At 41.0% G+C, this 13,479-nt stretch overlaps 1 protein-coding gene across 3 annotated transcripts in view; it reads right to left on the minus strand.

The window, feature by feature from the left end:
* Positions 1–13,479, minus strand: part of MORC1 (MORC family CW-type zinc finger 1) — a 182,225-nt gene that overhangs the window by 79,452 nt on the left and 89,294 nt on the right. For all 3 annotated transcript variants that reach the window (XR_005383256.1, XR_005383257.1, XM_038582752.1), the window contains exon 17: positions 10,689–10,827. Coding sequence is in view for 1 of the 3 variants with exons in the window: in XM_038582752.1 (XP_038438680.1) it covers positions 10,689–10,827 (139 nt within the window). In the remaining 2 variants the exon portion in view is untranslated. The remainder of the gene's footprint in view (positions 1–10,688; positions 10,828–13,479) is intronic.

Raw genomic sequence — 13,479 nt, forward strand, 5'->3', positions numbered from 1 at the left:
TGAGCATCTGCCTTTGGCTCAGGTCGTGATCCCAGGGCCCTGGGATTGAGTCTCACATCAGGCTCCCCAAGGGGAGCCTGCTTCTCCTCTGCCTGTGGTGTCTGCCCATGTCTCTGCCCCTCTCTCTGTGTCTGTCATGAATAAATAAAATCTTAAATAATAATAATAATAATAATAAAAGTATTTTAAAAAGTGGACTTAGTGCAATAACCACATCATAATAGATACAAAAATACTTGCACACTTAATTTAATAACCCAGCAGAATTAAAGGGAAAAGACTAAAACAAAACACTATAAAAGTAAGGTTTGCAAAAAAGGTTTTCTAAACCATTAAGACAAAAAGTAGGGTATTTTAGTTTCATCTATTGAAATACCTTCTGTGGAAACAGGGATAACATATAATTAGTGAACTAAAATAAATCGGCACACGTAAATGTACTAAATGAAGTTGACCTTAACGAAAAACGTTACCAGTTCCTCCAAAAGTTTTCCTTATTCCAAAGGGTAAGAGTAAGATTCCAGGACCCCTCCCAAATAGCAAAGAGATACGTGTGTATGGAGGGGAACAGAAGGTGGGTGTCCCCTCCTATATAAACATCCAGATTCCTTTTTTTTTTTTCTTTTCTTTTCTTTTCCTTGGAGTTCTTTACCAGTAGTACAAACTCTGGTATATGTAGAACATCAGATCTGACTCATCTCATCCATTGCCTCCAAGATACAACTTAGAGCAAATGCAAGTCAGCACAATTATTTGCTATAATTAAATAATAATTTTCTTTGCTCCAGAAACTTCATGTTTATATTCAGAATAAAATAAACAAATATAGATATTTAAAACTTAACAGCTTGTAACGAAGATGGGCAATATTCACAGGCTCTAAAATTTCGATGAGTCTTTAAAAACATCTAGTTTAATCTCTATTTATTTATTTACTTATTTATGAGAGAGACAGAGAGTGGGAGAGAGTCCCAAGCAGGCTCCACGCTCAGCACAGAGCCTGACATGGGTCTCGATCTTGTAATCCTGAGATCACAACTAGAGCAGAAATCAAGAGTTGGACAATCAACCAACTGAGCCACCCATGCACCTTTAACCCCTTTCTTTTTATTGGGGTAGGAGATACTAAGATCAAGGACTAGAGACCTGAGACAGGCGTGAGGTCTGCTGCTTAGGAACAAGAGCTGGGACCTGCAGTTAAGGGCCTGACACTAGGCCAGTGCTGCCCACCATTCAGCTCCCTCCACCATCTTTAAAGAACCCCTAAGCATCCTCCCTCTGTACCGCCTTCCAAAGAGATCACTGTCCTCCAATATCTGCCTAATAGAGACAGAGCTCCTCAAAAAGAAAAATTATGTTTGCTGCTAGCTATTAATTTCTCAATTTCTCCCACACTAAAGACCTATCAATCTAAATGGAAAGATATCAGAGTAGTTCAAATAGCTCTGAAATAATCAATCTCATATTTTAAGTTTATCTGTATTCCTCTCTTGCTTATGTGACTTAAGTAAAGAGAGGCGCATGGCTTAATAACAGACTGAGGAGCCTGGAGCCTGACTGTGTCAGAAGAAATCACAGTTAACCAGTTTCTTAACTCCATTCTTGGCAGCTATTTCTCTGTGCCTCAATTTCCTCTTCTATGAATGAGAAATTATAAAAATCATAGGACTGTCATAGGTTTTAAGTGAGTCAGTATGCTTATAGCACCTCTAACAGGGACACATTCTAAGCACTACTGTCATTTAATCCTTTCATTCATCCTTCTCCTTTAGATTCCTCATCTATGAGAGGTAAACAAACCATTTAAGAGACTCTTAACTATAAAGAACAAATTGACAGTTGATGGAGGGGAGGGTGGATGGGGGGATGGGCCAGATGTATGACAGGTATTAAGGAGGGCACCTGTTTGGATGAGCACTGGGTGTTGTATAGAAATGATGAATCAGGGCAGCCCCCAGTGGTTCAGTGGCTTAGCGCTGCCTTCAGCCCAGGGTGCAATCCTGGAGAGCTGGGATCGAGCCCCACCTCGGGCTCCCTGCGTGGAGCCTGCTTCTCCCTCTGCCTGTGTCTCTGCCTCTCTCTCTCTCTCTGTCTCTCACGAATAAATAAAATCTTTAAAAAAAAAAGAAAGAAATGATGAATCACTGAATTCTATTCCAGATACCAATATTGCATTGTATGTTAACTAACTAGAATTTAAATGAAAATTTGAAAAAGAAAAAAAAATTCCTCATCTATGTAATATGTACAGTTAATCATTCAGGGTAGTTTTTTAATTCACCAAAATATCCATGATTATGGAAATCTTGGGGAAGAAATTGGAGAGGAGAAGTGAATTGGAAATTTAAAAAAAATGCAGTTATCTTTTACTAAAAAAATTCCTGTGGAGATCAAATGGCACAAGTGGCCATTTGCTTGTTTTGGCCATTTGTTTCAAGTGGCAGATAAACCAAAGAGCAAATGAAGCTTTGGCTTCAAGACCCCCCCCCCCAACATAGGCCCCTTCCAAGGCTCTGTTCCCCAACTTCATATTTATATATTTTATAGTTTTTTTTTTCTTGGGGGGGGGGTGCTGCAAAACTGTACAAGCTTCAAGGTCCAAAAAACTAGATCTTCCCTTGTTCAGAAACATTTTAAATAATACTTTGTTATTTTCAAATGCCAGGAATTATTACTAATGGTCTTGACTAGAAGACCTCCTTGAGGATTCTCTGAATAGAGGAAGGATGATTCTAGATCATTATAAGGAAAAGGTCATGGGCAAATAACAGTTAATCCTCTGTGTCTGCATTAGAGCCCCCAAGTGTGTCAAGAGACCACCCTGTTTCATTCGAAGGCTGGGTCTGGGAGAGCAAGCCTGAGACAGGGGGCAGGGGAATCAGCACTCGCTGATCGAGGACAAGGTAGAAAATGGAGGTTACACTTGAACTTCACTCAAGCCTACAGGAGTCAGGATAGAGGAAGGGACCAAATTCAAAGTAAGAATATGATCAGGTGGCAAAGAGTTAACTGTTAAATCAGGAGGCACAAGATATGAGGTTTGACTTCAAAATCAGAACAATCGTGAACCTGAACTGAAAATGTGAGGCTGGGTCCTGAGTGAGAGGGGAGGTGAGGTCTAACACGATGAGAAATGGGATCCAAGCTTAGAAGGGGGAGACACAGGAATGCTGGTGCTCAGGGTGCACAGGGTTCCTTTAGAAGGGACTGAAGAGTAGCCTGCTTTGGAAGGAAGCCAAATGTCGGCACCTTACTCTGAGCGGTCAGGAAACAGGCCCCGCAGTGCTTCTGGGGCACCAGGCAGCCTCTGATTGTCCCCCAAGAGCATGCACACTAATGAAAACTGGTTGTACATGCAGTTAAGGCACCCACAGAATTTTTATAGGGCAGAGATCCAATAGGTGTACTTGCTTCGAAACCCAAATTAGTATTCCCTCCAGTGAAAATCATTTCAGCAAACACCTGAACTTCTATGCTCTCCGTCTCTGTGGATGTGGGCAGGAATGGCTCACTGACATGCTGAGCGAGGGAGGTAATGTGGCAAGACCGCCTGCCCCTGGAGAAGCTACTTCTCTTCTTCTTGGAGGAAGGAGGAGTTCCCTTTGGAATCACATTCTTATGGGCCCCCAGCAGCCGCACTGGGTCCTGTTTGGGAGACCCAGGAGCAGACAACAATGGATGAAATTTCTTGATCCCAAATTCCAGGGCAGAATGGAGTAATCTGTGAAGCCAGGAACAGGGGGTGTCCTGGGCTCCTCACACCACACTGCTCCCTGCAGTGTCCTGCTCTGGCTGTCTTGATGTGCCTCTAACTACTGGCACTGCCCCAGTTTGTTCAGTAAGCCACAGTGCTGTCCTGTCAGGAAGCTTGACATCAGCGCCTCAGGAAAAGGATGAGTTAGAAAATAATCTGGACAAGCAACTCCAGTTAAGAAAGTGAGTATCTTCTGGTAGCCATCTACTGTGCCCAACGCTGAGCCAGGTGTGGTGATGGGAGGTACACGAGAGAAAGAACACATGATATCCATTCTCAACGAACTGCTAAACTACTCTGACAGAAGCAACTCACTTAATATCTCATTTGCTATGCTGTGAGCACAGGGCCCGCAAGTGTGAGTATATTATGCATTATTCCTTTTGGAAAAACAATGCATCACCACAGAGAAATGAGATCTTTGTACCAAGAGTAATAAAGTAAAATATCTCAACTACAGTGACTATAATAGCTTCTTGTTAGACAAGGGTCTTTGGGTATCATAAATTTTAAACCATGGCAGTTTATGTAAGAAGGCTGAAAAGTACTCTTGATGAATAAATATATTTTCTAAGGCATCTGTCTCTGTGGTTATACAGATTTGAAATCTCAGCATCCTACGCAATAGTGACACATTTAAAAGATTAAATTCTAAATGGGAAAATGCATTCATACTCTTCATTACAAAGTTGTATTCAGATATGCCATTTCAATTTGAAAAACATAGCTAAAAGTTCAGGAAGCCTTCTTTGCTCTATATTTAATGCTAAAACAACCAGTGTGGGAATTGTCAGATTACACTATTTCATTTTTTTGTGTCCACGGAAGCACTGCAAAAGAACAGAATGCTATTGCTGGAATTCCTTTTCAACAAGCACGACATTTTACACAGGCTCTGCACTTGATGCCAAGACCATGATCATGGCAAACAAAATCCAAATACAGTCTCTATAACTCCCATACAAATGCCACACCTTATTTTGACCAAGTGTAAGAACACTTTGGTCTCCAATAATATATGCAGAAAGAGTTAAGTCTAACCTTTGCAGAGTCAATCAATTTGGTAAAATGGAAAATACTTGGCCTTGGACCTATTTGTGAAGAGTTCTGCATAAATCAAATTATTCCTTCAATCCTTCATTCATCGTTTGGTAAGTACTTAGTACATGAAAGGTCCAGGCGTAGGTTTTGGAGGATGGAGAGATGAATAAAAATGGTCCCTTGTTTCTAAAAGTTTATGGTTTAAGGCACCTGGGTGGCTCAGTCAGTTAAGTGTCTGCCTTCGGCTCAAGTCATGATCCCAGGTCCTGGGATCAAGCTCCGCATCAGGCTCCCTGCTCAGTGGGGATTCTGCTTCTTCCTCTCCCTCTGCCCCACCCCTTGCTTGTGCGTTCTTTCTCTCAAATAAATAAAATCTTTAAAAAATTTTTTAAAATAAAAGTTTACAGCCTAAGAGGAGACAGAAGAGACACATGAGTAATTATTACACCAGGTAGAAAATAAAACATGTTCTAAGGAAGACCCATTAAGGACAAAGAGAACTGGAAAGAAGACATTTTTACAGGGAGGAAATGAGAAAAAAACCTCATGCAAGAATGGCATTATTTTTAGATCTTAAGGAAGAGAAAAAGAAACAGTGGCCACTCCAGACAATATGGAAGGAATGGAAATGGAGAGCATAGCTAAGGACTAGGGCATGGCTAGGGGAGATCCCATAGAGGGGAGGAAACTACAGATGACCTTGGAACAACACAGGGGGTTTGGGACACCAACACCTGCAGAGCTGAAAGTCTGTATACAGTTTTTGACTCCCCCAAAAACTGAACCACTAATAGCCTGTTGTTGACTGGAAGCCTTACTGAGTCTGAAGTCAAATTAACACGTACTTAGATGTATTATATACAGCATTTTTACAATAAAGCTGGAGAAAAGAAAATGTTATTAATCAAATCATAAGTAAGAGAAAATACATTTACAATACCGTATTCTATTTCTCGGGAAAAAAATCTGCACAAATGGACCCACGCAGTTCAAACCCATGTTGTTCAAAGGTCAATGGTATTCCCAGAAAGGCAAATAGTGTCAGATTAGAGAGAGCCTAGACTGTAGGATAAGAAGTTATTACTCAGAAAAGATGAACCCAGAAAGCCCTATAGGATACATAAGTGATACAGCACACATTGCACAAGCAGGGATTATCCAAATATATGCCCATTAACGTTACTTATGTATAAGTGAGTAGAGCAGGCTTTATTCAGGGAATCAAGTTATGATGTTTTATAATGACTAAAGGCATTAAGTGGATTTAAAGTGGTACCAAAACCCCCTGAACGAGATGCACCTAAAACTATATCCCCTGTGCATGATTGTGATGCAGTCGTCCTTGCCATGTAATAAAAGGTAGGGCAAATTTGAGGACTGGAAAGCTCCTCAAATTCAGAGAAATTGATTTTTTATCTCTACTCTATGGTTTTAAAAGTACTGTTTAGGTTTATTGGAAAAAAAAAAAACAGAATAACAATTATCCAGATAATAGGCTACTTAGTAGCTGAGCAGTCAAGAGCAACAGGATGAAAATGAAAATGTTTCACCGTTTGGCCAGCAGGTGGCACTTGTCACTCGGTATAGAAAACAGCAGGTACTGAGAAATGAACTTGAACCACTGAGTTAGGGACAGATTATTCATTCATCTCTCCAGAAAGGAGAAAGAGTGGAAAGGGCTGTTTCAGAAGCACAATCTATAGGGAGGGTCTTGGGTTGCTGACACAGCTCATCAGTTTACATCTTGAATCTGAGCTCTCCCATGAGGTTACTGAACTTAAGTATTTCCCTGAACAAATATGTTTTGCAGTTTATCAGTTTGTTGCCTTTGTAAGTGTTCTTAGGTTTCTGACTGTATTTATCCTTATGAGACTATGAGCAGAGCCATGCTGAAATTAGACAAAAAGGAAACACATTCCAACTTCATCATTTAAAAATGTGTGATTGATTCAGTTATTTAACCACTTTGTACTTCTTTCTTTTTCTATAATTGATATGACTGTTCTGTTGCAGGGATTACATAAGATACCATCTGTGGAAATGACAGCTTTGGATCTAGCTACTCATTTTCTCCTAAAGGACCGGATCTAACCATTGAGATACCTCTTTTTCCAGAAGAGTTCCCTGACTCACTGTAAGCATCGTCTAACCAGGGCATCAGGTACGTGGCACTCCTAGAACTTAGTCACTCGACACAGCGGTAGGGTGCGTGAGAGGTGGAGAAGGGGCTGTAGCTGTCTGTCCACTTCACGTACTTGTACCATAAAACTCTCTCTCCTAGGGACGCCTGGGTGGCTCAGCGGTTGAGCATCTGCCTTTGGCCCAGAGCGTGATCCCGGGGTCCTGGGATCAAGTCCCACATTGGGCTCCCTGCATGGAGCCTGCTTCTCCCTCTGCCTGTGTCTCTGCCTCTCTGTGTCTCTCATAAGTACATAAATCTTTAAGAAAAAAAAAACTCTCTCTCTCTCTTACCATTAATCTATCACTCTTGTTTGTCCTTAACACAAAACCCACAACCCCAGACTCTAAGGTCCAGAAAGGGCTTTGATTTACCTAATCAACTTTTCATTCTCCACAGCAGGATGCCTTCAGCCATGAAAGATAAACTACAAGACAGTAAGAAATGGGATGTGCAGATTTGGGTTATTTTTATATTTGTTTCCCAGTCTAGTCAATGGATAAGTAGGCACTGGTAGTGGGAGGCAGGAAGAGAGAACAAGAGGGAGCAGACCGTAATTACATGGCATGCGCCTTATTATTTCCCGATAGGAGAGAATGGGCACCACCAGTAAACACAGTGAATCATGGTAACACACTAGCCAGTTCCCGATTTTCCCGTGGTGTCTACCCTACACCTGAATCATGCCTGCACTGCACCTGAATGGCACTAGTCCTGTTTTTCTGGCTTTCCCACCCCTACCTGTGTTGCATTTTAACAGAACTTCTTTTAAAAGGCAGTCAGGAAGGGAGTAAATTCACAATGAATATTGGATGGTTTTGAGTCTGGTTTCTGGCATCAGGCAGCTATCACCAAAATACAGTTTTTGAATACTTTCATGGGTTATTTCTGTGAAAGGGGAATTGAGGTCACCTTCTAGAGGTCTTCTATTCAGCAATTACTATATTTTATAATGAGTTTCATGTCACACAGATGCTGAGTCTATTTTTTAAAATATGTAAGTTTAGCATGTAATTTAAAAAACTGGCACCATGAAGGAAAAAGTCATTGTTAATCTCCCAAGTCTTCATTTATAATGTTTTTCTCACCTAGAATGCCTGCCCTGTCATTTCCCTGTTTACCCTAAATACTCTTCGAGACACAGTCAAGTGCCACTTCTTCTGTGAACCCTTCTCTGACTAAAGCTGTCCTCCTCTGGGATCCCTGGGTGGCTCAGCAGTTTAGTGCCTGCCTTCAGCCCAGGGCGTGATCCTGGAGACTGGGATCGAGCCCCATGTTGGGCTCCCTGCATGGAGCCTGCTTCTCCCTCTGCCTGTGTCTCTGCCTCTCTCTGTGTCTCTCTCATGAATAAATAAAGTCTTCTAAAAGAAAAGAAAATGACATTTAAAAAAAAAAAAGCTGTCCGCCTCTCTCTGCGTAATAAACTTCTATTGTGGCTTCAGTTGTGATCAGACAAATGCTTAACTAGTATTGTGTGGTGTGGCGGTGGTTGCTAATTTCCAAATAGCTATTAGGCTTGGTCCACAAAAGGACCATTTATTATCTGAGTGCATGTTCTATTTATTGATCCAACAAGTATTTACTGAGTACCTACTGCTTGCCAGGCACTGCGTTAGGTAACAGATTTATGGTGAACAAAACCAAGACTATCCCTGCACTCACAGAGCTCACATGGTGGTATCAGGGGTACTCTGTCTTCCCCATAACGCCTGGCATGGGACGCACCCAAAGGTAAGTATGTGCTCAATGACAGCCTTAAAATTAACAGGTTGCCTGCCTATGGTTGGCAAATGCTAAACAAAGCTTTCCTCGAAGACCACAAAACCAGGGTCAGTTAAGGGCACAGAGTGCTGAAAGTGAGTTGAAGACACTTGGATGACCTTCATGAAAAGGGGGCAAGGGAGGAGGGTGAGGATTCTTGGGTCCTTTGGACTGATGGGAACAAGTCTCTATGCAAATACTGCTAAGCTTGTTTACATGTAAAACAATCTGAATCTACAAACCTGGCTCAAGTTCTTATGAAAAACTCAACTACCAAGAAAGAAAGAAAAAGCAAAATGGATGGCCCAAATTTGTTACCCCAACAGCTACCGTCAAAATCTCTACCTTAGTAATGAATAAAAAATTCCAATATAAAACAAACAAAAAGGTAATTAAGACTTTGTGATTGGCACTATTACTATCCAAGGGTCATGCTTTTTTTCTTTTCCATAGAAAAGAAAAAAAGCATCCAGAGACTGCAATAAAGATGGGGTCATTTCAGGAGAAGCCGTCTGCCTTGGCAAATCTATAGGGAGTGGCAAACAAGAAGCAAAAAACCAAATGAAGACATTCTACACTGGGAAGATCTGACTTTACCTACTTGTTTATTAAAATAACTGCAGGCTGTGATACCCTTACTTCTGACCTCTGTTATCAAACCCATGACTAGAGGCTCTAAGAACTGTAGATAGTTTCACCAGTTTGGAGGGACAGGGAATGCTCAAGAGAACGTGTTTGCAAAATTGACTCTCGGTGTCTTCCCAAGAGACCCAGAGACTCCAGACTAAAAGGGAAGGTCAGGTTTCTTTGATTGTGGTCCTAAGCGGTTGTGGATTTGTATGGGAGATCCCTAGTAAAGTGGGAGAGGTAAGATGAAATGAGGTGGAAAGGAAAGTTGATCTTCTCAAAGCACAGGAATATATGTAATAATAATAATAATAATAATAATAATAATAAGACGCTAAGCCTGAGAATCTTTATTCCTGCTCCATAAAAGAATTTCCTATTCAAGTATTTTACTTCCTGACATTTACAGAGGAGTCAACACATTTGGAAATGTGCTGCTGACCTCCTCAAGTTCTATTTGAGGAAGTTGACAGGCTATCCAATTTAAAAATGCTGAATTTGGGTATTGAACCTATAAAGTAAACAGAGATCTAATTACTTTATTAGTTAAGAGATTAAAACAGTATTTCTGCATAGCACTTTTTCTTTCCTTTGAAATTGTCATGGTTACTTATATTTACTGATGGTAATGCTTTATTTATTGAATTTTCTTAACAATTAAGTGACACTGAGTTCCTGTATTAATAGGCTAATATTTTTTAAAAGGACAACTCTTCACCTCAAAAATCCACCCTCAGGGAAGAAGCCCAAAGAAATAAAAGGAGCCTAGGCTTTGCAATCATACAGACTTATGTCCCAGTCTTGACTATGTCATCTGCACAAGGCTCTCTGTGCATCTGCAGGGTGGAAACAGATCCCCCTGCTTCTCACATGCATGGTCATGTGGATTGGCTTAAATATTACAGGTAGTATTTTTTTTTTTTAACTCTCCTCCCTTTCTGAGCCTCTGGGGCACTTGAGCTTATCTCTAGAACAGTCCTTAGAGCCAAAATTAAAAGAAAGGTGACAAGGGGCACCTGAGTGGTTCAGTGGCTGAGCATCTGCCTTTGACTCAGGCCGTGATCCCTGGTTCCTGGGATCAGGAGTCCCACATCAGGTTCCCTGCAGGGAGCCTGCTTCTCCTTCTGCCTATGTCTCTGCCTCTCTCTCTGTGTGTGTGTGTCTCTCATGAATAAATAAATTAAATTAAAAGAAAAAAGATGACAAAAAAGGATGGAAAAAAAAGAAGCTACACAAGTTACAGGGATAAAGCACATTAGTTGATTCACACACATAAAACCAACAGCTCGAGGGTTCAAGTAGAGTTTGGGAAGACTAACAGCTCACCTGTGGCTGCTGTTCAGCCAGTCGGCTGTGGTACCTTTGCACCACCTCTTGAAGTTGTTTCTCTTTCTCAGTTTTTGATGGCGACACTGTGTTCATGGTGCCCAGAGGGATGGAAGGTAGGCGTTCTGCTTGACAACAACTGCACAATCAACAGGAGACAACGTCAGGAGGAAATAGAAAACTACCGTCAGTAAAAGATGATTTACTTCTATAAACAGATACTCCTTATGCCTTATATCCAAAACTTGAATACGAAGCAAGAGCTGCAAGTTGATGACTTTAGGTAACACACGACATTAAATCTCTAGTCTGCAAGGCAAAGAGCTTAAGGGAAAATGTGGAAGATGGCATATTTACAAGAATGGGAGAATATATATTCATTATTTCACTAATGCTTCATTTATCCTGCGTTATCATGAAACAAAGCCTTTTTGCAAAAATGCTTTTAGATAATTGAAGCTTATCTCATTATTGCCGAATGTCTTTTTCCCCAAAAAAATTCAGATAGAAATCCATATGTCTCTCTAAACTACACCAAATAATTCTGCTTCTGAAACACACCGAGCCACTGTGAAGGCTGACGGTGAAGCGTGGTGTGGGATGCGGTGCTCAGTGCCAGGCCCGGGGGTCACCCCTTTGTCCTGGGTGAGCCCCGTGACCCCGGCTGTGGCACGCTCACATCCTCTGCTCGGCTGTCGTGGCGGACCTGCTTTTGGCAGCCACTGTGCTTCCCAGCCTTACTGCTGTTCGTTCCTAATCACTGCTGGGCTAACACACGTACTATAGAATCAAGGAGAACTGCATATAAATGAACAACAAGCGGACTGTGGATGAGCCTCCCTCGTTATGGTTACATAAAATACTAATGACTTTTGAGACATATGGCTTGGGAGGTTAGAGGCCTTTTCTTTCCCCTTCTACTTTTGGTTCCGTGGCTGTGTTCTGGGGAGCTGAGTTAGCCAAACTATCAAGAGAGGGAGATGCTATAGTTTCCTTTGGGATCAAGGCTTGTCAAGGATAAGATGTTCATCTCTCATCGGGCATGGCTTTATTTCAGGCATGGCTAGGAATGTTCAGGAGTGGGGCAAAATGCCAAGCTCAATTCTAAGAGCCTGCTTTACGTAAGGGTTTTTCTATTATTAATAGGAACCAAAAAGAGGAGGAAGGGACAAAGTCTGTATGAAATGAATGTGCTATTACGCTAGGACAGGGAGAAGGAGGTTGAGACTAGAAAGAGGGCCTTCTCCCTTTTGAAACAGTTCAGGAAAAGCAAAGCATATCAAACCCATGATTTCTGTTTTTCAGGGCCACAGGATATATTTCGGTTCTCCCTAGCAAGAAGGAAGAGTGAGGAACTACAATCATATTCAAGTACAACTGTGAAAAAACACTTAATTCCCACCCCACATATGGTATTTGTTCCTATTGTTACTTTCAAAAAAGGTGGTAGAGAAACAAATCCGGGGACATCGACTATATATTTACAGCCACCTGCAGTATTGATTTGAAGGCATCTGTGGAGTGGGACCTATATAGGCTTCTATTTCATTTGAAAAAATTAACATTAACATAAAAACATTAAGTTTTTATTCAGAAAAGAGAAACTTCAAGTATCTTAATAAAATACAATCCTTTCAATTATCTTTAAAGAATTTTAAATTGCAGTATGAGCCATGGGTATTTTAAACATCCTTTTCACAATTCAGACATTTTTGGTTCAATCAAATGATAGGCATCATTTTTACCCTACTGGTGATTCCTATTTTCAAATGCAGATAAACGCATAGCGTGAATGTAATGGAAATGGTACTGTGATAAAAAATGTCTAGCCTCCCTGTGTGTTTAAAGTGGAAAAGAAAAAGATTCTCTGGTGGTCCAAAAAAGAATAGCTTCATTTTACTTGGCCCGAGTCACCAACTCTGAATACTACCATTTGTAATACGGTGTTTTTTGCCACCACAGAGTAAACGACTGGCATTAGGCTTCCTAAAATGTAGAAGGATACCCTCAGAATCTAAAAAAAACCACAAATGAATAAGCAAATAAAAAGCAGGATCAGACTTATAAATATAGAGAACTGGTGGTTGCCAGAAGGAAAGGGGTGGGAGGATGGGCAAAATGAGCAAAGGGGAGTGGGAGATACAAGCTTCCAGTTTTGGAATGAGTAAGTCACGGGAATAAAAGGTATAGCCCTGGGAATGTAGCCGATGATATTGTAATAGTGTTGTATGGTGACAGATGGTAGCTACACTTGTGGGGAGCACAGCACAACATATACAGATGTTGAATCACTGTGTTGTGTGTAAATGTTGTACACCTGAAACTAATATAACTGTGTGTGTCAACTAAAGTTGAATTAAAACATTTAAAGCACATACACAAAGAGGATGCCTTCAGGGAGTGGGTGTGATAAGGCAGAAAGAGTACAGGTTTGCATCAAAAGGCTTGGCTTCTAGTTTTAGCTCTAGGGAGGCAAGCTGCACGAGTCACTGGCCTCACTGTTTTCTCTGAGAAACGATGAATGCTCACACGGGTATTGCGAAGAAGAAATGGGGTAACATATATAATTGCTATGTAAGAGAAAGCTGTTATTATGTTTCCTGCCCAAGTTCTGGTTACCTAGACATTGTTCATTTAAATGCTATTCCTTGGCATTAACCCTGCTGACAATTGGCAATTAACTGCAGACAATAACACTATACTGTCTGTAAACAGAGATGATGCTACATTTTACCCCATTACTCTGGCCTTTCATTTACTGAATGTTGCCTAATAACTATATTGTACTTCC

This window comes from Canis lupus, chromosome 33 (assembly GCF_011100685.1).
Source record: "Canis lupus familiaris isolate Mischka breed German Shepherd chromosome 33, alternate assembly UU_Cfam_GSD_1.0, whole genome shotgun sequence".
Classification (NCBI taxonomy): Eukaryota; Metazoa; Chordata; class Mammalia; order Carnivora; family Canidae; genus Canis; species Canis lupus.